The 25,062-nt window shown below is 44.7% G+C and overlaps 1 protein-coding gene across 3 annotated transcripts in view; it reads right to left on the reverse strand.

The window, feature by feature from the left end:
• The window catches only part of TBC1D1 (TBC1 domain family member 1), a 212,579-nt gene that overhangs the window by 29,869 nt on the left and 157,648 nt on the right, over positions 1–25,062 (reverse strand). For all 3 annotated transcript variants that reach the window (XM_054997481.1, XM_054997480.1, XM_054997478.1), the window contains 3 exons: positions 17,068–17,253; positions 7,335–7,496; positions 5,960–6,118 (listed from right to left, as the gene is read on the reverse strand). In XM_054997481.1, coding sequence (XP_054853456.1) covers positions 5,960–6,118; positions 7,335–7,496; positions 17,068–17,253 — 507 coding nt within the window. The remainder of the gene's footprint in view (positions 1–5,959; positions 6,119–7,334; positions 7,497–17,067; positions 17,254–25,062) is intronic.

Raw genomic sequence — 25,062 nt, forward strand, 5'->3', positions numbered from 1 at the left:
AAATTAACTTCAAAATTTATCTACCAAGGAAAAAAACTGAAAATCAAAGTGAAAACATATTGGGGAAAAAAGGGGGGGGGAGTACAGAGCCATGACCTCCAGCCTTGTAAACAGCAAGTTGGCCGGAACGATGACAACGGAAATCTGAACTTGAGGATTCAAAATCTGTTAGATATATACGTATGGAATATGATAAAGTTGGGATCTATAAAGATTTTGAAAATTAATTGAAAGAATTTTATCCTTTTGATATGGAAAAGTGGTAACATTGATATAGGTTGAAACAATGTAAGAATATAATAACTTCTGTGATATGCTTTGGATAAAATGATAAAAAGAAAAATGTATGTATACTAAGGTAAAGAATGGAAAAGACAAAAGAATATCAGATTAAGTACTCTCAAAAAGTAAAGTAGAAGGATGCAGACCATTGGAATAAAAGATAGAAAACCAAGATAATAACAACTAAGATGTTAAATGTAAATGAGAATTCTTTCTTAAAAGGTTCTAGGGATGTTATTATATATTTAAATAACAGATGTAAAATGTGTAAGACTATTTCAAGTAAAGGTTAGAAAATATGGAAAGTATATAAAAAGTTGGTAACAGATGGAGCAATTGTCTAAGGCTCCAGACAATTTTCTAAGGTTTCATATAATGGCTAGATAATATTAGATAATATATATATTAGTTTATATTATTATATAGACACCTATATTCTTTAAGATGGATGTGTTTGTTACTGAAGTTTGTCCCAGATAAAGATAATACAGACCATGAGAGACAGAGGAGATTGCTGGACGGTAGAGACTACCCTATTGCTGGAATGATAATAAATATGAACAACAAGGATGAACCTTTTATGTTACAAAATACAAAAGGAACTATATGCTCTATTATAAACATTATAATGTACTTATTAAGAATACTGAATGATATTTTAGCTGCTATTGTGAGCAGATCATCATGAAGACACCCCCCTTCCCCCCCTCTTTTCCCTTATCCCTGTTCCTTCAATCCACCCCTCCCCTTATAACTTGTTATTCTCCTTTTTAATGCCTGTGAACTGTATTCAAATACCAATAAAAACTATTTTTTTAAAAAAAGAACACCTATATGCTGATGAATATATTGATGAAAGCCTTCTGTGACTTGGACACAGCTATCCATTCCTAGCATAAAACTGGAATAACCATAACTAATATTTTAACTAATGCAAATAACCGTAACTGATGTATTTAACTAACACAGAACCAATTTGCATTCAAAAGCTGTGGGAACCATAACAATGTTAACCTCAGTCAACAAAAGAATGAAAGGAACATTCATGCACACACACACATACATGCACAGCCCCACCCACCCCCATGAAAAGAAAGCAGAATGAACTCAAAGCAGCACACACACACAGCCCCACCCCCTGAAATGAACTCAAAGCAGCACACATACACACAAAGCCCTATCCACCCACTCAAAACCAACACCTTGAACCAGATCTGTAATTCTACTGGGAGCCAGTGAAGCTGCTGCAAGACAGGCATAATGTGTATCCTACACGAAGCTCCAGTTAGGACACATGCAGCAGCATTCTGGACCCGTTGAAGTTTCTGGATCAAGCCTAAGGGCAGCCCTGCGTAGAGCAAGTTACAGTAGTCTAACCTGGAGGTGACTGTTGCATGGATCATTGTCGTTAGGTCCTGGGCCGAGAGGTAGGGTGCCAGTTGCCGGGCCTGCCGAAGGTGGAAAAAGGCTGCCCGAGCCACAGCCGTGATCTGGCCCTCCATAGATGAGGAATCCAGAATCACACCCAAACTCCTAACTGATGGTATGGGCACAAGTGGTCCCCCCACCCAAAGATCGGGAGAAGGATCCCTGCTTCTGACAGTCCACAGCCCAAGTACAGGACCTCCGTCTTCACGGGATTCAACTTCAGCCTGCTCTGTTCTACCCACCCAGACACAGCCTCCAGAGCTCTCAACAGGGTGTCAGGGGCAGAGTCAGGTCAGCCACCCATCAACAGATACAACTGGGTGTCATCTGAATACTGATGACAACCTGGTCCGAAACTCCGCACCAACTGGGCGAGGGGTCGCATATAAAGACTGAACAACAGGGGAGAGTATCGGCCCCTGTGGGACGCCACACTCCAATGGTTGGCGTGCGGACAGTCTGTCCCCCAGTGCCACCCTCTGTCCCCGACTGTGGAGAAAAGAGACAAGCCACTGCAAGGCCGTCCCACGAATCCCCACATTGGCAAGGTGGTGGACCAACAACTCATGGTTGACCGTGTCGAACGCTGCTGAAAGGCCTAACAAAATGAGCAGCGCCAACCTGCCCCGATCCAGGTGCCTACGGAGATCATCTGTGAGGGTAACCAACACTGTCTCCACCCCATGACCTGTACAGAACCCGGACTGGTATGGGTCCAGGACAGAGGTCTCTTCCAGGAACACCTGTAGCTGATCCCCCACCGCCCACTCAATCACCTTTCCCAAGAACGGGAGGTTCGATACTGGGCAGTAACTGGACAGGTCAGTGGGGTCCAAAGATGGTTTTTTCAAAAGAGGCCTCACTACAGCTTCCTTTAGCGCCCTGGGAAAAACCCCGGAGTTCAATGATGTATTAATAGTAACCTCCAATTAGGCCCCCAACCCATCGGCACTGGCTTTCACCAGCCACAACGGGCAGGGGTCCAGGGAGCACGTAGTGGGCCTCACCAGCTGCAGGATCCTGTCCACCTCCTCCCGGGAGACCAGGATGAAGTGATCCAAAAATGGGCCAGAAGATGGCCAAGGGGCCTCCAGTTCCCTTACTGTATCAATCATGGCTGGCAGATCACGATGGAAGGACAAGATATTATCTGCAAAAAAGCTCCCAAAAGCCTCACAGCTAATAGCTCAATTTCCAATTTGACGGTCTCCTGGCGGTAGGGAAACCAAGGACCGAACTACCTGGAACAATTTTGCCGGGTGTGAGCTTGCAGACGCTATGAAGGCGGCAAAGTATTCCTTCTTTGTTGCCTTCACGGCCACCTCATAGGTTTTCATAAACGCTCTATAAGATGTTCTCGCCTCTTCGCCCCGATTCCGCCGCCACACTCACTCTAGTCATCTCAGTTCCTGCATCAGACGTAGCTCCTCTGTATACCAGGGAGCCAGTCTGACGCGGGGATGGAGAGGGCGACGGGGAGCGATTTTGTTGATGGCTTTTGAGAGACGGTCATGCCAGTCCCCCACCAGCTCATCCAGTGAACCACCAGGGGGCATCGGATCCCACAGGGCATTCTGGAAGCCAATTGGATCCATAAGTCTCCACGAGCAAGCATAAATCTGCTCACCACCCATGCAAGAGGGGGCCGGCACACCCAGACGAGCCCTCAGGACATGGTGGTCTGACCATGGCACCGTTTTAATAGCGTCCAGGTCCACCTGAATCCCTGCCCCAAAGATCAAATCCAGCATGTGGCCTGCCTGATGCATAAGAACTGAAAGAAATTGGGAGAGTCCCAGTGCTGCCATGGAAGACACCAGGTCCAAAGCCTGAGAAGAGGCAGTGTCATTAACATGGACATTGAAATCACCCAGGACCAACAGTCTAGGATGATCCAACGCCCACCCCAACACCAGCTCTAACAAGCTCGACAGGGTAGCTACTGGTGCGCTAGGCAGTCAGTACACCAAGTAGATCACCAAAGTCTCCTCAGCATTCCACGCCAGGCCAACACAATCAATACTGGCAATCTTTGGAGCAGGGAGAGTCCTGAAAGAGAAAGACTCTCGAATGAGTATTGCCACCCCACCCCCACCCCAACCATCCGTCCGGGACTGATGAAGGCCCGAGAACCCGGGAAGAGCCGGCTCTTTCAAGGTGACCGTCTCACCATCCCTCACTCAGGTCTCGGTCACACACACCAGGTCCACTCTTTCCACTGCAATGACATCTTGCAACGTTTTGGTCTTATTATTAATGGACCTGGTGTTGCAGAGCCCACAGGGCCGAAGAAGAAAGGAATCATGTGGGCAGATTCTAGAGCTTCTGGAATGGCGTTCCAGAGTGTTCCCCCTCAAAAAAAGCCCTGGCTCTCACTAGAGAGATGGGGAATAAAATTTAACTCTCAGCAAATCTGCAGTTTGCTATTTTGAATATTAGACACCATGTGCTGTGTCCAACCAAGAAGCAGGGGAAGAAGAGGGCACTTTGCTAGAGCTCTGCTTAAGAGGGAACTGGAGGTAAGCTCTGCTTAAGAGGGAACTCAAAATCCTGCCCTTGGGGGATAGGGTCCCTCGGGAACAGCATGTTAGGCAAATTGGGGTCTGCAGCAGGAAGGGAGTATTGGTGGAAATTAACACACCCCTTGCGTTAGTAGAAAATTTAGTCTGGCTCCAGCTCCTTGTATCTCCCCTAATTAAAAGTCATGTTCAATCAAGCCCTTGTGAGGTTTTCGACCAACAGCTATACTGTCTAGCATCTATCCTGTATCCTGGTTGATATTCATTTTTCTCTGTAGTGATGACAGCCTAACTTTCCCCTTTCTCTTTTTGATTATTGTTTGAAACAAGTTTTCCGTGTGGGTTTTTCCCATCACTTCTGGCCCCATACTGCTTCAATTTCTCCCCCTGAGTTCTGCAAGCATTTTTTTTTTTGGCCATTAGTTTTCATTTAGAGTTTTTTGATATCCCCTTTTGGTTTTTTATAGGTCCTTCTGATACCATTTTTAGCCCAATCATTTTCTGGAAGCTGATTTTGAGTCAAGTTTTTCTTCATGTATAATGTTTCTTTTGGTTCTGTTGGTCCCACCCATTCTCATCCTTCTCCAATCCACTTTTTGATGACTGGACATTCATCATTGTTAAACCGCTCCACCCCCCACTTTCATTTCCCCCATTTCTGGTTTTGTTTTGATCTTTTAAAACCATCAATAATATTGATATATCAACCTAACATTGTAATAATATGTGCAGCAGGTTCTCTGAATTCACAGCTTTCATTTAAGAAAAAAAAAAGTGAGTCTATAGCCCCTTCTGTTGTGGAAATATGCCTTTTCCTTTATTTCTCCACAAGGGGAGGGGCTAGAGACTTTTTTTAAAAAAATAAAAGCTGGGAATTCAGAGAACTGGCTGCACCTTTTATTACATTAGGTCGATCTATTGATACGAAATCAACAGGTTTTTAAAAAAATTGCAACAGCACGGGTGGTCCAGGGGAGGGGGGGCACTTCTGGCACCAGAAAAAGCAGTGTGGTTTGAAAAGCACATAGTCACTGCTGCTCTGGGCTCCGTCCCAACAGAGGCTGGTTTGCCCCGCTGGTTCTGGCCACTGCTTCCTGGCTCTGGGTCAGCCTGGGCAATGCTCTGTAGTTTGGACCGAGGGAGGGGCTTAGGTATGGGGGGTGGTGCTGCTCATGCAAAGACTTCCCCATGCGTTCATTTTCAGTTCTTTAAAAAAAAATTGGCCTTTATATCGATCTATTGCTATAAACATGCACAAAAAACAAATTAAAAGGGGGTTCTGTTATGTCACTGATGATGCCGTTGATGACTGCACCCTTTCTTAAAAATCCCGATTATTTAAGGCATGTACAAAACAAAATAAACCAACTACTCAGCCATAAAAATGCAAAGGGAGAGCAGACATGCAGAAGACCCACACCCTAACTGATTCCTGTGCCTGGGAATAGACTGCTAAGAAAATCAGGAATAAATCGAATGTGCACAAAAGTCCAAACTGAGATGTAGGGGGTTCCATGCAGACCTCAATCACAGATACGGAATGCAATGAGCCCTGAACACTGTTCCCAAATAGGGCAATGCATATATAAATTGCAACAGAACAGATTTTTTGAAGTAGTACTCCACATTAAATACGAGACATTCTTCAGAACAGACACACACACACACACCCTTCACAAAACTTTAAATTCTGAATCCCATTTCAGAGAATAAAATACTGGCATGCTTACCTAGGTCAATAAGTATGGCGTGCTGCTGCGATGTTAACTGTTTTAGGAGTTCTTTGTAAGGTGTATCCTTGGGTTGCTGTTTACTTGCAAACTGATGCTTCAGCTGGTACTGATCTGCTAAAAACTTCCATATCTCACCCCGGTGATGCTTAGGAATTCCTTGTCAAAGGTGACAAAAACAAAGAAAAAGTTGAATGATTTTGGAGATGGGGAAGACAGCATACTCTGTTCTGGGAAGAGTCACCATCTCTCTCGAACAAGAATTTGCACTTTATCTTGCAAAAATTATCTCTTGAAGCCTAGGTTCTCAAACTGGGGGTCAGGTCTGTCCTGGTAGGTGTAGACCTGTGATGTGCATATGTGCCCAACGGACAGGGGTAGGGAAAGAGATAAAGAAAATGAATTTCCAGGCAGGGATGGCGCCATGAGATTTCTTTTCAAAATTTGACAAGATATAAATAGGTTCAATATAGCCTGCCTGAAGATACTCAATTACCACTGCCCCCACTGGATGTTACCTTTTGGGGTATGCAATTTGGGTTTCCGATTCAAGATAAATACCCAAATCAGACCTGATCTGTAAAGCTTCGGGATTTCCGAATAGGGCCCAGCACGCTGGCTCTAATTTGGAAATGCCGAATCAAAGCTTCCCGAAGCCATTCAGGTTGCTTTGAGAAGCTTCAGGGTGCTATAAAACCCTGTGGCAGGCTCCAGCTGGCCCATGGGGGGGGGAATCCCCCCTGTGGGCCACCTGTAGTTTAAAGGGCCCTTTCCCTGCCGCTCACTAGTGGCAGGGAAAGCGTCCTTTCTGCGCTTCAGATGACTCGTGAGGGGGGTCTTGAGTGGTGTGGAGGGCGCATTGAGTTTGCCTGTTGCTCCAGCTGGCTAGCGAGCACCACCATTCAGCTGGAACAAGGGGGGCTGGACCAGGACAAAGCTTCCCTGGCTCTTTCACTTTGGTGTGCTCCGAATCTTTACAGAGCATAGCAAAGCAGTTTAAATACCAAAACCTGAAGTAGGCAGCCGAAGCAGGAAACCCCTGCACACCTCTAGTTACCTCCATCCAAAATGGTACATTGTCAGCCCATGCAGATTCTAAAAGCACAGTGTGGACTAATTCAAGAGTCAATAAAATCCAGAACTGATCCTGTTTTAATTTACTCAGTGAGATCCTGCATAATTAAAAATCAGCTCCTCTATGTCTACAAGACCCTCCATATCCCATAAGCCTGTTTAGAGGACATTGTAAATAGAAGTTGTCATTGACCTATGAAAGACAGCCAGATTGATAAAGCCAACTAGCCTGGTTACTTAAACTAATGTTCTGATAGTTTCCTTCTTAACAACCACACACACACTCCCTAAATATGCTCACCTTTTCCAATAGCAAAATGTATTTTTTCCATGTCAAACTTTATCTTTGATCTTCCTGGCACACTCAACATTTTTTCCCAGACCAATGTTACTTCTTTGAGGCATGGGGTGATTTCTTCGTAGTCAAGCTTCAGACGCTTGTTTAGCAGATTGCTTTCAGAAGCTAGACAAAAAGGATTATTGATATGCATGTTAATGACGTTCTGTATATGATAAATGATTTAAATGGTTATCTGATACAGTTTACAGAAAATATCAGACAAATGAACCATGGCAGTCATAAAATGCCAAATGTCTCCACAGCTTTGAAGGGGAAAGAAAATAATACAGAAAAACCCAACAATGGGACTGATTCATGTTCATTGTGTTGCTGCACAGTCAGCTCTGTAGGCATTTAAAAAGATGTCCTCACAGGGCTGATCCTCGCTAGCAGCTTGCTGCTGAAATCATGCACCTCACCTGCACTTTCTGTTGTCTTTACACAAGGACAGTGGTGTGTGCATGATGTACATGGCATTACTATCAAACTGAACACTAGGATAGTATGAAAAAGGGATGAGATGCATCCATGTGGGCAGCTGGACTACAGGAGGCTCCTGGATCTCAGCCATACAGTCAGCATCCCTACAGAAGTACTATGTGGGTAGGCACTGCATAGGGTCACAGCTCAATAAGAGGGGAAACTAATGTGAAAGTTATGTTGAATCAGAAGAGGAGTTCTAACTAGACATGGCCACGAACAGGAAAAATAAATCGAACAGGCTGTTCGTTGTTCATAGTCGATGACGAACACGAACAAACAAACGGAAACGAACATGTCCTGTTAACGAACATGTTCGCTGTTTGTTGTCCGTCGGCACCAGAATGGCCAGTTTAGCACTTAGAGAGCCCATATTCACAGGGAATGTGCAGCAGGCTCTTCTCCAGCCATCACCCAAGTTTGGTAAAGATTGCAGTATACATTCCCAAATTTGACACCCCCCGGAAACTCCCATTCAATACAAATGGAGCCACCCTCTCAAGTTCACTTTGGCCCTGTACAGTGGACCTGAAGGCGGGCTGCCTCCCCTCTTGGGGGGGGTCTTGCTGCTCGCCAGTGGCACACCCATGTGCTCACCAGGCCTCCCAGAGGGTACCTTCCGGAGGGTCAGCAAGGTGGTTGATGTCTGCAGCCACCGGACCTGGTGGCCTGGTGGGAGGCAGTGGTGGGCCACCTCCCATCTCGTGGGTGAGGGGTCTGGCCACTGGCCGGTGGCACCCCCCATGTGCCCGCCCGCCAGGCCTCCCAGAGGGAACCTTCCAGAGGGTCAGCAAGGTGGTTGATACCTGCGGACGCCGGGCCTGGTGGGCTCGGGGAGGTGGTGGTGAGCTGCCTCCCCTCTCATGGGCGAGGGGCCTGGCTGCTGGCCAGCGGCACCCCCATGTGTCTGTCTGCCAGGCCTTCCGGAGGATACCTTCCGGAGGGTCAGCAAGGTGGTTGATGTCTGCGGCCATTGGGCCTTGTGGACTTGGGGAGGCGGTGGGCTGCCTCCCCTCTCATGGAGGCTGCCCACCAGGCCTCCAGGTCGGAAGCAAATTTTCAGCTCACACAGCAAGGTGGTTGATGTCTGCGGCCGCAAGGCCTGGGGGGCTCAGGGAGGTGGTGGTGGGCTGCCTCCCCTGTTGGGGGTGGGGGGGTCTGGCCACTGGCTGGTGGCACCCCCCATGTGCCTGCCCACAAGGCCTCTAGGTCAGTGGCAACTTTTCTGCTCACGCGGCAAAGTGGTTGTCGTCTGCGGCCACCAGACCTGGTGGGCTTGGGGAGGCGGTGGCGGGCCACCTCCCCTCTTGGGGGTGGGGGGGCTGGCCACTGACCAGCAGCACCTCCCATGTGCCTGCTCGCCAGGCCTCCGTGTTGGAGGCTACTTTTCCGCTCATGCAGCAAGGTGGTTGAATGCTGCAGCCGCCGGGCCTGGTGGCTTGGGGAGGTGGTGGTGGGCCGCCTCCCCTCTTGGGGGCAGGAGGTCTGGCTGCTGGCTGGCGGCACCCCACATGTGCCTGCCTGCCAGGCTCCCAGCTCGGAGGCAACTTTTCTGCTCACGCAGCAAAGTGGCTGTCTGCGGCTGCCAAGCCTGGTGGGCTTGAGGAAGCGGTGGCAGGCCACCTCCCCTCTCGTGGGTGAGGGGTCTGGTTGCTGGCTGGTGGCACCCCCCCATGTGCCTGGCCACCAGCCCTCCATGTTGGAGACAACTTTTCTGCTTATGCAGGAAGGTGGTTGATGTCTGTGGCTGCCGGGCCTGGCAGGCTTGGTGAGGTGGTGGCAGGCTGCCTCCCCTCTCAGGGGTGGGGGTCTGGCTGCTGGTTGGCAGCACCCCCCATGTGCCCGCCTGCCAGGACTCCGGGTTGGAGGCTACTTTCCAACTCATGCAGCAAGGTGGTTGATGTCTGTGGCTGCCGGGCCTGGCAGGCTTGGTGAGGTGGTGGCAGGCTGCCTCCCCTCTCAGGGGTGGGGGTCTGGCTGCTGGTTGGCAGCACCCCCCATGTGCCCGCCTGCCAGGACTCCGGGTTGGAGGCTACTTTCCAACTCATGCAGCAAGGTGGTTGATGTCTGTGGCCGCCGGGCCTGGTGAGCTCAAGGAGGCAATGGTGGGCCGCCTCCCCTCTTGGGGGCGGGGGTGTGGCCGCTGGCTGACGGGACCCTCTATGTGCCCACCTGCAAGGCCTCCCAGAGGGTACCTTCCAGAAGGTATAAAAAGTGGGTGATGTTGTTGGCCACCGCAGACCAAAATGACCCAACCGCAATCTGAATCATAGAATGATAAAGTTGGAAGGGGCCATACAGACCATCTAGTCCAACCCCCTGCCCAGTGCAGGATCAGCCTAAAGCATCTCTGACAAGTATTCATCCAGCCTCTTCTTGAAAACTGCCAGTGAAGGGGAACTCACCACCTCCCTAGGCAGCTGATTCCACTTTTGAACTACTCTGACCGTGAAAAAGTTTTTCCGAATATCCAGCTGGTACCTTTGTGCATGTAGTTTTAGCCCATTGCTTCGCGTCCTACCCTGCTGCCAACTGGAACAGCTCTTTGCCCTCCTCCAAATGACAGCCTTTCAAATATTTAAAGAGAGCAATCATGTCCCCCTCAACCTCCTCTTCTCCAAACTAAACATTCCCAAGGCCCTCAGCCTTTCCTCATAGGGCTCAGTCTCCAGACCCCTGATCATTCTTGTCGCTCTCCTCTGCACCCTCTCGATTTTGGCCACATCCTTTTTGAAGTGAGGCCTCCAGAACTGCACACAGTACTTCAGGTGTGGTCTGACCAAGGCAGTATAGAGAGAGGCTATGACCTCCTGCGATTTCGACGCTATGGCCCCTTTGATACAACCCAGGATTGAATTAGCCTTTTTTGCCACTGCATCACACTGACTGCTCATATTCAGTTTACAGTCCACTCTTACCCCAAGATCCCTTTCACATATACTACTGCCCAGAAGTGTATCCCCCATCCAGTATTTGTGCTTCTCATTTTTGTGGCCCAGATGTAATACTGTGCACTTGTCTTTGTTGAATTGCATCCTATTCACAGCTGCCCACTTCTCCAGAGTATTCAGGTCTTGTTGAATTTTAATTCTATCTTCTTGGGTGTTTGCTACCCCTCCCAATTTGGTATCATCAGCAAATTTAATGAGCAGCCCTTCCACTCCTTCATCCAGATCATTGATAAAAATATTGAAAAGTACTGGGCCCAAAACCGAGCCCTGCGGCACCCCACTGGACACCTCCCTCCAATCTGATGAAACGCCGTTGACCACCACTCTTTGAGTGCGGTCCTCCAAACAGTTCCCTATCCACCAAACTGTCCTATAGTCTACTCCACAGTCTTCCAGTTTGCCCATCAGAATGTCATGGGGGACCTTATCAAAAGCTTTACTGAAATCCAGATAAATCACGTCAACAGAGTTCCCCCGATCCAGTAAGCTGGTCACTTGATCAAAGAAGGAAACCAGGTTGGTCTGGCAGGATCTGTTAGGAACAAAACCATGCTGACTTCCCCGGATCACTGAGTGGTCCTTCAGATGCTTACAGATTGATCCCTTTAAAAACTGCTCTAATATCTTCCCAGCAACAGACGTCAGATTGACCGGCCTGTAGTTTCCCGGGTCATCCTTCCTCCCTTTCTTAAAGATTGGGATAACATTCGCTCTTCTCCAATCTTGTGGCACATCCCCAGTCCTCCAGGAGGCCTTGAAGATGATGGACAGGGGTTCTGCAAGTTCTCTGGAAAGTTCTTTCAGCACTCTTGGGTGCACCCCATCCGGCCCAGGGGATTTGTATTCATCCAGTGCAGCCAGATGCCTCTCCACTACCTCTCTGTCAATGTCAATTAGCCACTCAGGTGTCCTGCCACATTTTCTACTATCTCTAGATGTGCCTGAGTTCTTCAGGGAGAAAACAGAGGCAAAAAAGTCATTAAGCCTGTCTGCTTTTTCTCTGTCCTGCATCAGAGTTTCTCTCGCTCTCTCTTTTTTTAATTACTAACATAAAAACTACAAAACTACAAAGTACAAACAGAAAAAGGAAAAAAGAAACAAGGGGGGAGGGAAGAAACAACATAAGAACACAGACTACAACCACAAGTATTGAATTCCCTTCATAATACAATTATTTAAAGTTAAACTTTCTAATATGGTATTAGATTGGTAGATCTTATAAGATACGAACTACAGTCAGGATCAGGTCTTCTCTCCCCCCCCCCGTCTCGGTCTCAGTTCTCTTTGAACAGCTACAATAGCTGCGCTCACTCCCTCCTCCCCACTCCCCCCTTCAGATTCTGGATCTTCTTCTTGCTCGAACTCTTGATGATTAAGCACAAAATCCCTCAGCTGTACTTCCGATATTATCTTGTAGGCTTGATCTTTATATCTAAACCAGATACCTTCCGGAAATAACCATTTGTATTTTATATCATGCTTTCTCAGAAGAGCTGCAAACCTTTTGTATTTGAATCTTCTTTTCTGAGCTAGAAATGGAATGTCCTTCAATATCTTAACCTTGTTGCCAAGAAAGTCCAAGTCCACGTTAGTCGAATTATATAAAATGGTGTCCCGAGTCTTCTTAGATGAAAAGTCAATAATAATCAAGCAAGGCAGCTGACGCTTCGTTGCATATTTTGAAGATGTCCGACAGACTTCCAGAATATCGCTTTTTAACTCTTCTTTAGTTGCCTTTGTGAATGACGCCAAAAGTTCCGACACCAGATCCTTTAAATTTTCACTTTCCTCCTCCTTCACAGTCTGTAAATGCAATACCGTCTGAGCACGATCCACTTGTAGTCCTATCAGTTGATTCTCCAAAAGCTTTACTTCTTTGTTTGTAGCTCTCGTGAGTGTTGCATTTTCACGAGTAGATTTCTCTGCCTCACGCGCTACATCTTTAGTGGTTTTCGCTTCATTTTCAACTGAACCAACCCTTTGTCCGATTTCATTTAGCCTATCAACAAAGGGCTTCATAGCTTCAATGACCGACCGTTTAACCACCTCTTCAAGAGTCTCTCCCTTCCCTTGTAATGCAGCCAAAACCGATTTGCCCACAGCAGGGCTTTGCTTTTTCGTCGCCATCTTAGGGGGGGGGAGGAGTCCGCCAACTAAGTTCCAAAACTCAATGAAGGGGAAGATATCTGAACCTTCTTAAGCTTCAACTCCCACCAATCCTTCGCATATGCTTAAAGTAACAGAAGGGATCCGCTTACTTACAGGTTTTCACCTTAAATCTGTTTGTTGCCGTTCTACATGGCCCGGCAGCACGCGATGTGTTGTGCAAGTCTGCCGGCCTCCATAGGAGCAGACGGGCTATTTACCCCCTGGATCGACTTCAGGGGGCTCTTCCCGCAGTGCTCCGGACCCTGACCCCCTACCTGGGAGTCCTGGGGGTTAACCCTCGCAGGTCAACCACCCGGTCAGGCTGCTCGGCCGCTTCCTCCCGGACCTGCGGAGAGGAGCGTCCGACATGGTCGGGAAAACAAAACCGAATCCTGCATCAGAGTTTCTCCATCTACTCCCAACAGCGGTCCAATTGCCTCTTTTACCTTGCGTTTGCTTCTCACATATCTGTAGAAGTGTTTCTTATTGTAGCGAGCCCCCCTGGCCAGACCCAGCTCATACTGAGCTTTGGCCTCTCTGATGGCTGATCTGCAGTACCTAATAACCCTCATATACTCCTCTTTAGAGGTCTGTCCTTCTCTTCATTTCCTGAACATTTCCTTTTTCTCCCTTGGCTTATTCTGGAGCTCTCTGTGCATCCACACCGGTTTTTTGGAGCCCTTATCATGTTTCTGTCTTGCTGGGATAGTGAGGGCCTGAGCTTGCAAAAGCTCGTGTTTGAGAATGGCCCACCCTTCACTCGCTCCTTTCCCTTCCAGCACACTCCCCCACGGAATGACTCTCATCAAGCCTCTGAGTTCATCGAAGTTGGCCCTACAAAAATCTAACCTACGAGTCTGGCTATGAACTTCCTTGGCTCCCCATAGCAACTGGAATTCAAGAAGGACATGGTCACTTCCCCCTAAGGTTTTCTAATCTGCTAAGAAAACCCTCCAGCAAGACAAGTTAGTATATGTGTAGGCCTCGTACACACAAACACACAACCTGGCAGGTCAGACACCGATATACGTTCACCAGATGGTCTACTTCATGGCATCAGGGCCAACAGTGTTGTCCACACCTCACGTGGTGTAGAGTCTGGACAAAGCACATCAGCTGGTCATGCATGGAGCATTGGATGCCCCTCCAGCGTCAAAGCAGAGGCTGCCTCCAAGATGACCCACCATTCTGCCTTCATGGAAAGGATATGTCATATGAGTCGTGGCAGGACTGATTCCCCTTGGTCAGAGGGGAGAGCTGGTGCCATGGACAGGGGGCACTGTGTTGCACTAACATATGCACAACAGCAGCTGAGCTGGCCCTGTTGTTCAGGCGGCACCGGCAGACACCAACCACGTTCCTGCATTCGCGGAAAGGACGGGATGGACAGGACAGACAGGAGAAGTCCCCTAAGGGTTGGTGTGGTTCCACAGAGGGAGAGGGAGAAACAGGGGCCATGAAATTGTCAAGGGGGAAAGAGGGACAGGAACGGGAAGACCTTGATCCATCAGCAGCTGCTGACATCAACCACCTCCCTGCCGTCACGGAAAGGAGGGGACGGGGTAGTGCAAGTCGTTGGGAAGGGTCGTGGCAGTACCTGAGAGGGAGAGGAGGAAAGAGGGAAGACAAAGTGGTCAGGGAAAGGGGAACCAAGGGGTTCTGGCCGCAGTAAGGAGCCAGACCTGGAAGACCCGGTGACCAGGACAGGAAAAAACCTGAATTTTTGCCAATCCCTCTAAATCTACCTTTCCTGAATCCAATCAAAGAATCCTGGATCCAATCTGGGAACTCGGACCAGCCCCCCAAAGAAATCCGAGTAAATCTGGGAAATCCCTCATGAGATGGTTCTGCATTTTTCCAAGAGGGGAAGGGGAAGGGGGAGTGAGGCAGGGAGCAGGGAGTAAGCGGCCAATCTGCTCTCCTTGGCTGCTTGGCTTCAGTGAGTGACACTGGCTCTGTTGGGCTAAGTTGCAACAGTGTCCTTTGCTTCAGTTTGGATTGGGTGGAATTCTCTGTTTTGACAAGAGTCTCTGGTTTGATGTCGGTCCTCTTGATTCACTTTGGTTCATGGGGGCTTCCATCCACACCCTTTCTTCAGTTTGGTTGTGTTGAGTTTCCTCTTGCATTTGGAGGTATGGCTTTAGTGACTGGCAGCCTTGCCTTTGTGTGTTTCCACCTGAAAGCCTGCTTGGAAATGCTTCTCCCCATAAGAAACAATAGAGAGTCACTGGACAGCTTGTCCAGGGGGCACTTGGGTTTGGGGGGGAGTTCAGTTTGGTTCTGTTGGGCTTTCTTTGGGTTGAGGCTGCATTGGGGAGCGTGCCTTGGGCCACTGGCAGCCTTGCCCCTGTGTGCTTCTGCCTGAGAGCCTGCTTGGAAAGGTTTTCCCCATAGGAAGCAATGAAGAGTGACTGGGGGGACCTTCTTTAGGAGCCCAAATAATTGGACCTCACTGTTCAATTTTCCCAAAACTTTGGGGCTGTTCAGAGGATAGCCAGGAGTGGGTTCCCTGCAAATTTGGTGGAGTTTTCTTGAAAAATGCCCCCCAGGCGCCCAGTTAGCCCCAAGATAGTTTTCCCCATAAGGAATAATCGCCAAATAAATCCAGGATTCTCTGATCTGTTTTAACCAGATCAGAGAATCTTTCCCAGATTTCAGGAACCCCAGATTTTTTGGGATCCCTGAAACCCAGATCCGGATTTCCCCAGGGTTTTTTGTTGCATACCCTTACTGGATGCTGAAAGATAGGTAAGTGTCCCTTTATCTCTTCCTGCACTGTGACTCAACACAGACATGGGACAATAATTAAAGTTACCCATAGTGCAATCCTACGGGTTTCCTGGGAATAAGCTCCACTAACTAGACTTTAGTCAGGTTCTGAGTATTATTATTATTGGAGGTGGTGGTGGAGGGGGCTTTTAAGTCATAGCTGACTTATGGCAACCTCTGGTGGGGTTTTCTAGGCAAGCAACTAACAGAGGTGGATTGCCATTGCTTGCCTTTGCAACCCTGGTCTTTGTGGGAAGTCTCGTTTCCAATTACTAACCAGGACTAGCCCTGCTTAGCTTCTGAGATCTGAAGAGACTGGGCTTGCTTGGGCTATCTAGGCCAGGGCAGCAGCATCATAATCAACATTACTGTTATTATTTTACCCCAATTTCTGCCTTCACTGCCACCAAGGCAGATAATAAATTTAAAGCAGAAATTAAAACCACATCTTAAAAGCTATTAAAGCCAACATATAAATGCATCATTAAAACAATTTAAAACCAGAATTTAAAATAAACACAACAGAAAAAACAGCAGTTAAACAGCACTGTGGAGGGAGGAGACCAGCTTAGGGGTCTCCTAACTCCCACTGCCAGTTGCTTAGGCAGTGCAGGCTCCCCGCTCTCTCCCCCAACCCAAGCACTGTTTGGCACCTGAGACTTCCACCTTGCCCATTCCGATTGGCTTTGTAGAACTGTGGCGTCACTTGACTACGTGACCTTTGATTTATTAATAGGAAAAGAAAAAGTGGTGCAGAAAGCAGCAGCCGATAGATGGATTATTAAGGCTGTTAAGAGCCACTTAGGACAAAAAAGGGGAACGATTTGGGAACAGGGTTGGGCAGGCTGTGTCCAGCTCACCATCTCAATCTTAATTTCTCTTGCAGGCAATGCTTCATCCCAGTTGAACATAGAATGCGACCGCTTTCAAATAGTTCCTATTACACTTTAAAAGTATTTGTTGGAGGACTTGCAGTTGCCTGCTATTCAGTTAGGTCAATATCTCTCAAGCGGAGTAAAGTACAAGGACAACTTCTTGAAGAATTTGCTCAGAAACCCTTAAAAAGTTGCACCAAGGTGGGTAACACTTTCATTCCAGGAACCAGAGCATAAGCTGCCATTGACAAATTAAGACGAAGTGAACAAACTGTGGGTAAAGAACAGCAAAAGGAGGAAAGCAAACATGCAAAGTTACTGGGAAAAAGGGGATTCTGAGCAAACACAAGAATGATCATCTTTACAAAGCTACTCGACTGTTCTGTTCTTGCCGTTGCCAACATGCAGAATATGGAATCTCAACCCCCCCCTGCCCCGCCCCTGACGTTTCTGCTCTTACAATGCACTTGCCTTGCAGCTTCTGGTTCTCCTTTTCCATCCGAAGCAGCAGGATCTGCTGGAGGATGGCTTTCTGCCACAGCTCCCGGAGCTCCTTGGAAGTCCTTTTCCTCTCTTCCGTTATGGTCCGAAAGGGGCCGGCTTCACAAACTGCTTGCAGTGGTGACCTCGGGGGAAGCTCTCCCAGCTCAGAGTAGTCTTGATAAGATGATGAAACAAGAATGAAGCATTTCAGAACCTCTTATGGATGCTTTTTAAATATTTACTTGGATTTCTAGACCTTCTCTAGCCTAAACTTGGGCAAGCCTTTACATACCTAGGACTGGAATGATCTTATATAGAAAACTTGGGCAGCTAAGCTCTGTCTCTGCAATCCCGCTGGCATTTTGCTGCCGGTACTCCAGTATGGCCACAGGTCAGCCAGTTTAAGAGAGCAATCATACACAGGTCTGCTTGGAAGTCTGTCTCATTTTATCCAGTGGTGCTTACACTCAGGAAAGTGTTGTTAGGATTACAGCCTCCATCACTCACTGTGGCATGTCTCTGAATGTAAACTATGGTGGCATACTGGCTAAAGTAACAAATTAGGGACTGGGGAGGCAGAGGTTCCGATCCCACTCTGCCATGAAGCTCAGGCAGTTACTTTGGCTCACCTTAACCCACCTCACAGGCCTGCTGTCAGGGTAAAATGGAACATGGGAGAACCAAGTATGCCACTCTGACCATCCTGGGATGATGGGCAGGAAAATGTAATATGCTAGATGTGGAGAAGTGAGTGCAATGGTCTGCCATCTGGACTGGGAAATTGTGTCCAGCTGCCAAAACTGTTTAAGTTTATGATGGCATAAAGCAAATCGTTCAACCTTTATAGGGAGCTGATGAAAAGGAACAGGCCATCTTGGCAGGACACGTATAATGGAAAGATATTGACATGTCATGGCGTGGCTGTGTTACACTTGCCAGTCTAGAGTCAACACTAGGTAGTAAAAATTATAAAAAATAACTTGGGAAATTAAGCAAAATCTAGCCACGCCTTCTTTGTTTACCCTGTAAGTAGGAATGTGAACATATCTGAAAAAGTGGAGAACTACCAGAAGTGGTGGTTCCCAGCTTTCATATAAATAAAAAACAAATTTGTAGCCCTCTAGATTCTAGATTATAAACCAGTGACTTTTCCAAAACTACTCCAGAAAATAATTTCACTATGCTGATCAGCACTGTGAAGAGTTTATTGATGTCAGAAATTTATATCCTGCTGTTGGGAAAATCTCTGCAGATTCCAGAAGCCTTTTACTGCATGCAATCATCTAACGATTTTTTAACTTGAGCTTTCTTCAAGAAGCATAAAAGGTGATGCATACGGTTCCTCCCCTTCCCCCATTTTAGTGTTAAATCAACCCTAAAAGGTAGGTGAGGCCAAGATGCAGTGACTGGACCAAGGCTATATGACAAAGTTCCAAAAAGAGTTTATTGTCTTTTTTTTTTTTGGAGAATTATATGAAATAACTATAAGAACCCAAACCTTCTCTTTTCTGATAATACAGTCCTAATATCCTTTAAAAAAATTATTGGGTGAGTATAATATAAATGTTTAGATTTCCCAAATCTGCCCATTCTTAATCTATTCCCCCACCCTTTCCCTCCCCCCTTTCTATTATAGACTTCCAACAGCTTTCCAACCCAATATCTAACTACTCTGCTTAATATTATTTGGCTATTTAGCAAATAAATTGTTCTCTTAACTCAGTTACTATTTCACATCATTGTCCATATTTCCCCCTTGTAATGATCACTAACTCCTCCCTTAATCAAAAACTAAAAATTATCTAGTGGCCACATCTCCCCTTTTACATCCCACTTTTTTTCTATATACTGTTTCAATTTCCCCCCGTCTTTAAAAAATTCTTCTGGATTTTGTTCTCTTAGCTTCCTTGTTAATTTGTCCATTTCAGCCATATGTAGTTATTTTTGTATCCAATTCTCTACAGATGGCATTTCTTGTGTCTTCCACACTTGAGCATACAATATTCTTGCTGCCGTTCTCATGTAAAATACTAATGTTCTGTCTTGAGGAATAATTCCGTCTAAGTTCAAGTCCAGCAAAAGCAGTTCTGGATTTTTATTTATTTGGATTTGTAAAATTTGAGACATAGCTTCTATAATATTCTTCCAGAACTGCCTTGCAACATCACAAGTCCACCACATATGATAAAATGAACCTTCATGCTTCTTACATTTCCAACATTTATCAGACATTTGATTATTTCCGTATGCTATTTTCTTCGGTGTTAAGTACCATCTGTACATCATCTTAGAGCAGAACCACAAGTGACAAAAGGCACAGATTGGACACTTGTCTGCTTCCCTCAAGTTTTGATGGGAAATGTAGGCATCCTGGTCTCGGAGCTTCGCTCTCTGACTGCTGTCCAATGGACTTTTCAACTGTCATTTGTCCAACATTCCGCCAAGCTGCCTACATTTCCCATCAAAACTTGAGGGAAGCAGACAAGTGTCCAATCTGTGCCTTTTGTCACTTGTGGTTCTGCTCTTATATACATGTTGATATACATGTTGATATCTTTAAGGTGTTCTTCCACAAGTGTTCCCACGCCTCCATTGTTATGTCTCTATTACAATTTATGGCCCATTTCACCATTTGCACTTTAACTGTTTCATCTTCTGTGTACCATCTTAACAGGACCTTATAAACTTTAGATATCTTTTTTTCCCCATCTTGCAGTATGCTTTCTTCCAATTCAGAGTTTTTCAGTTTAAATCCAAATTTCAAACGATCTGAATCGTATAAGTCTTTGATCTGTCTATATTGAAACCAACCATATTCAACTGGCAGCTCATCACATGTTTTCAACTTAGCCATATTTTGCTCCTTTTTCAAAATTTCTTCATAGGTCAAACATTGTTCTCTGTTGTAAATTATATTTGGTTCAACAACTTCTAGTGGCACCACCCACATCGGGATACCATCATCTAAATATTTTTTATATTTTGACCAAACTGTAAAAAGGCTTCTTCTTATATAATGATGCAAGAACATAGAGTCTGCTTTAAGTTTTTCATACCATAAATAGGCATGCCAACCAAAAAGCTTTTTGTATCCTTCAAGTGTAAGTAGTTTTTGATTCTTTAATAGCATCCAATCTCTAAGCCACACTAAACATACTGCGTCGTGATATAATCTTATAATTAGGCAATTGTAGTCCTCCTCTTTCTTTTGCATCACATAACACTTTCATTTTTACTCTGGGCTTCTTCCCAGCCCACACAAAATCTAATAACTTCCTTTTCCATTTGTCAAATTGTTTGTTATCTCTTATTATTGGTATCGTTTGCAGTAAAAACATTATTCTCGGTAACACATTCATTTTAATTGCTGCTATTCTTCCTAGCCATGACAAATTCAGTTTATTCCATTTAATCATATCTCTGTCTATTTGTTGCCACAGCTTTTCATAGTTGTTCTTAAATATATCTATGTTCTTTGTAGTGAGTTCAATTCCTAAATATTTCACTTTTTGTGTTACCTCACAACTTGTAATTTCCATTAATTCTTGTTGTTTTTGCTTGGTCATATTTTTATATAATATCTTAGACTTTCTTTTATTCACATAAAATCCTGCCAGATCACCAAATTCTTTAATCTTAGTCAACAGTTTTGGCATATTTTGGATCGGATCTTCTGTTATAACCATTACGTCATCTGCAAATGCTCTTACTTTATATGTAAATCCTTTTATCTTCATACCTCTTATATCATCATCCTCTCATATCTGCGTCAATAGAATTTCCAGTACCATAACGAACAGTAATGGAGACAGTGGGCAACCTTGTCTTGTTCCTTTTCTTATCTCTAATCTCTTAGTAAGTTCATCGTTTACTACAATCGCTGCACATTGGTCTTTATAAATTGTTTTGACAGCTTGAATAAATTTCTTTCCCAGTTGCAATTTCTCCATTGTGGCGAACATAAAGTCCCAATTTAAATTTTCAAACACTTTCTCTGCATCTACAAAGAAGAGAGTAACTTCTTTTTCAGGATGTTTTTCATAGTATTCAATTACATTTATTGCAGTTCTCAAGTTGTCTTTAATCTGTCTATTAGGCAAAAATCCAGCTTGTTCCTCCATTATGAATTCTGTCAATCACTCTTTTAATCTTTCCACCAGTACCTTGGCAAAAATTTTATAATCGTTTATCAAGGATATGGGACGATAATTTTTCACATTTAACAAATCTTGATCTTCTTTTGGAATCAATGTTATATTTGCCTCATTCCAAGTTTCTACCAAAAGAGGGGGGCAAATCCGGTGGACCCAAGGTCAAAACTACAAAACCCACCAGAATTATAATTTTTGGTTTTAATTTATAAAAGTGCCAAAGTGCAATGCAAAAATGCAATATCAGTGAAATAATAAATACATAAATAGGTGTTCAAAATACAAAAGGTGCGTCCATACATTATATACAAAATACAATAAATGCAATCAACAATTCACAGTCTGAAATATAGGAGTAAAGTGCAAAGTTCCAGCGAGGTGGAAAAGCGCTGCTTGGTGGAGAGCCAACCGAGTGTCTTCTCATGAAGGTTCACAGTCCCAAAATAAACACATTATGGTGCTGACGGGGTTTAGCAAGCAATATTTCTATTTAACCCGTTTCGTGAGGCAAACTCACTTCATCATCAGGCATGAAGCAATTAGGACTGACTATGCTGTAACATGGAAGACGTAAGAAACTTATTACAAATATGATTCAAACATGAACAAACATACCTCTTCTCTTAATTAATGAAGTTGTACTCACAAATTCACAACAGTTCTATACTCTGCTCTCCCACCGCTCCAAAGTTGGTCTGCGGACTATGTGATCAATTAGTGGGAATCAACAATTTTATAAAGGAAGGGTCTGATTCCATTACACAAGTTGTGGGTGAAATCCCGCAGGAACTTAAATATAAGAGACATTCAGGGAAAATTATAAATAACACGATAGATCCATTTCCTGATTAAGCCCATGCGGGGCCAAAGTGTCTAATTTAAATATCCATCTAGATTCCACTTGCAGTAATAATTTACCCAGGTCAGTGGCATGGGGACGGACTATCTGGTCGATGACAGAGAACCTAAATTCATTGTTAGGATGTTTGCATTCGAGAAAATGACTAACCAGAGGCGCTTTACCAACTGCAGATCAGAAAATGTGGTTTATATAATCCAGTGTAAATGCCCTGCATTATACATAGGGAGCACCACCCGTGCTTTAAGAGTAAGAGTCCAAGAGCACATTTCAAGGATTAGGAATAAGGTTGTGGAAGCGCCTCTGGTTAGTCATTTTCTCGAATGCAAACATCCTAACAATGAATCATCAAATCATCATTCATCATCAAAAATGGTACAAGCTCTTCTGCCATGACCTTATAAAATTTAGCTGATATTCCATCTGGCCCTGGCGCTTCCCCCAACCTCTCTGCTACCGCTGGCAAATTCATTCTCTCCAAATATCGGTTAATACAGTTCACCTCTATCGCCTCCTTCTGATACAGTTTTGCGTAAAATTTATAAAATGCTCTACTAATTGCAGATTGGTCAGTCAATATTTTTCCCTCGTCCAAAATTTTGGTTATCATTTTTTTCTCTCTCTCTCTTTTCAATTGCCATGCCAGGTATTTTCCAGGTTTGTTGGCACCTTCAAAAGTCTTCTGCTTCATTCTCTTCAGTTCCCATTCCAATTCTTTATTTTCCATTGCCTTTATTTGTTCTTGTAACATCTGAATCTCCTGTTGCAGTTTCCCTCCCCCCCCCCCCGTCTTTTCTTTAGCTGTTGTTCTTTCACTTTTATTTTTTCTTGAATTTCTTTCCTTTTTTCCTTTTTGGCTTTTTTATCTCTGGCATTTAAGTCCATTAGGATCCCTCTCATCACGGCTTTATAAGTGTCCCATACTTTGTGCGTTGGTACTGTCTGGTCCAAGTTATATTGAATAAAGAATTTAGTCTCTCTTTGTAATAAGTTTAAGTTGTTTTGGTGTTGTAGTAAGTCTTCATTAAGTCTCCATCTGAACTTCTTAGTACATTTTCCAAATCTCCACAAAATTGGATTATGATCTGAGCTTACTTTAGGCATTATTTCAACATCTTTAGTCCATATCGTTAAATCTTTTGAAGCCCAGATCATGTCTATCCTCGATAGAGATGCATGTCTTGCTGAATAGTAGGTATACTGCTTAGATTTAAGGTTGTTTCTCCTCCAGACGTCTTCCAAATTCTCTTGGCACTGTAATTCAAAAAAGGATTTCAGTAACAGCCCCCTTTTTTGTCCCCTTTGTTTTTTTATCATCTTGTAAATTCACATCATTAAAATCTCCAGCCAAAATAATTTGTGCATATACCAGTTGGTCTAATTGTTTCAATATCTCTTTGAAAAAAAGGTCCTTGGCACCATTTGGTGCATAGATCCCTACAATTAATGTCTTTTGAGAGTTCCAATCAAATTCCACAGCCAAAAATCTGCCTTGCAGGTCTTTAAAAATCATCTTAGGCTGAAGCTCTTCCTTTATGTATATAACAACTCCTCTTTTTTCTGCTTTGTTGAGGCCACAAATTCTCTACCCAATTTGTTATTTTTTAGGTATTTTAAATCTTGTGTTTTTACATGGGTTTCTTGTAAACAAATTATATTACAGTGTTGTTTTATTAGCCAATGAAAAATAGCTTTGCGTTTAGAAGGTGAATTAAATCCATTTACATTCCATGATATTATTTTGCACTCCATGATTATGATCTGGGTCACTTAGGTAAATCTTTTTCATAGTCCAAGAAGAACATCTCCATCTCATGTCGTGATTTGATAATTTTCCTGCTTTCTTGAAACTCAAAGCTCAGACCTTCCGGTATCTCCCATCTATATCCTATATTGAGCTCCTTCAAAATCTGAGTCGAATCTCTTTATTTCTTCCTTTCAAACAAAATCCTCTTAGGTAATTCTTTCATTATTCTCACTTTTTTTCCATCCATTACAAGTGGGTTTTGGAATTGCCTGCTGATAATTTCTTCTTTCATTCTCTTTGTAATTAACTGCACAAGCATATCTCTCGGTGAATTCCTCTGGGCTGCATACTTTGAGTTAATTCTATATGCCACATCAATATTGCTTGCAATTTCTTCCAATGGTTTATTCAAAAATCCTGCTAATATTTCCAAAATTTGCTCTTAGGCGGATTTCCCATCTTCCTCCGAGACGCCACAAAATCTCAGTTGTTTATCCATATTTTTGCACTCCATTACTGCCATTCTTTCATTCAGTCCTGTGGTCTCCGCTTTAAAAGACGTAGCGAACTTTTGTCTTTTCTTCAACCTCTGTAACTTTCTGCTGCGTTGTTTGTAATTCTTTCTTCACTTCTTCCAAGTTTTTAGCCAGCTCCGCCACCTCCAATTTTATTGTTTCTTTAATGTCGTTCATCATACTTTGCATAATCTCTTTTAATTCTCTGTTGCCTTCCATCATTTTTTTATCTAAATTATCAAAAGCCGATTGCCATTCTTTCTTCGACATCGTTGGGCTTGCTTTGCTTCCCGCCCACGAGTCTGATCTCTTCCTTAATTCCATGGTTTGATTAATTTGTATTCCCAATTTTAATCAATTGGTGTCAAAATAACAAGAAAAAAGCGTTAAGTCCGTCAAAATGTCGGGCATTTTTTCTCTATGGTTCTTAACTGAAGTTTTGCCCTTTCCCTTCTCCAAAATGGCGTCCTTGCTCCTTGGATGAAGTCTTGCCCTTTCCCTTCTTCAAAATGGCGTTCTTGCTCCTTGGGTGAAGTCTTGCCCTTTCCCTTATCCAAAATGGCGCTCTTCCACTTCCTTCTTTGTTCTGTCGCTCTATCACTCCGCAGCTTGTTGGTACCTGACGTACTTCCTGTTCCGTCTGTCGTCAGCCTGCTAGTCTCTTGTCGCGATGTTTCCGCGCTTCCCACAGCTCACTATCTCTCCTGACCA

This window comes from Eublepharis macularius, chromosome 14, assembly GCF_028583425.1.
Source record: "Eublepharis macularius isolate TG4126 chromosome 14, MPM_Emac_v1.0, whole genome shotgun sequence".
Taxonomy (NCBI): domain Eukaryota; kingdom Metazoa; phylum Chordata; class Lepidosauria; order Squamata; family Eublepharidae; genus Eublepharis; species Eublepharis macularius.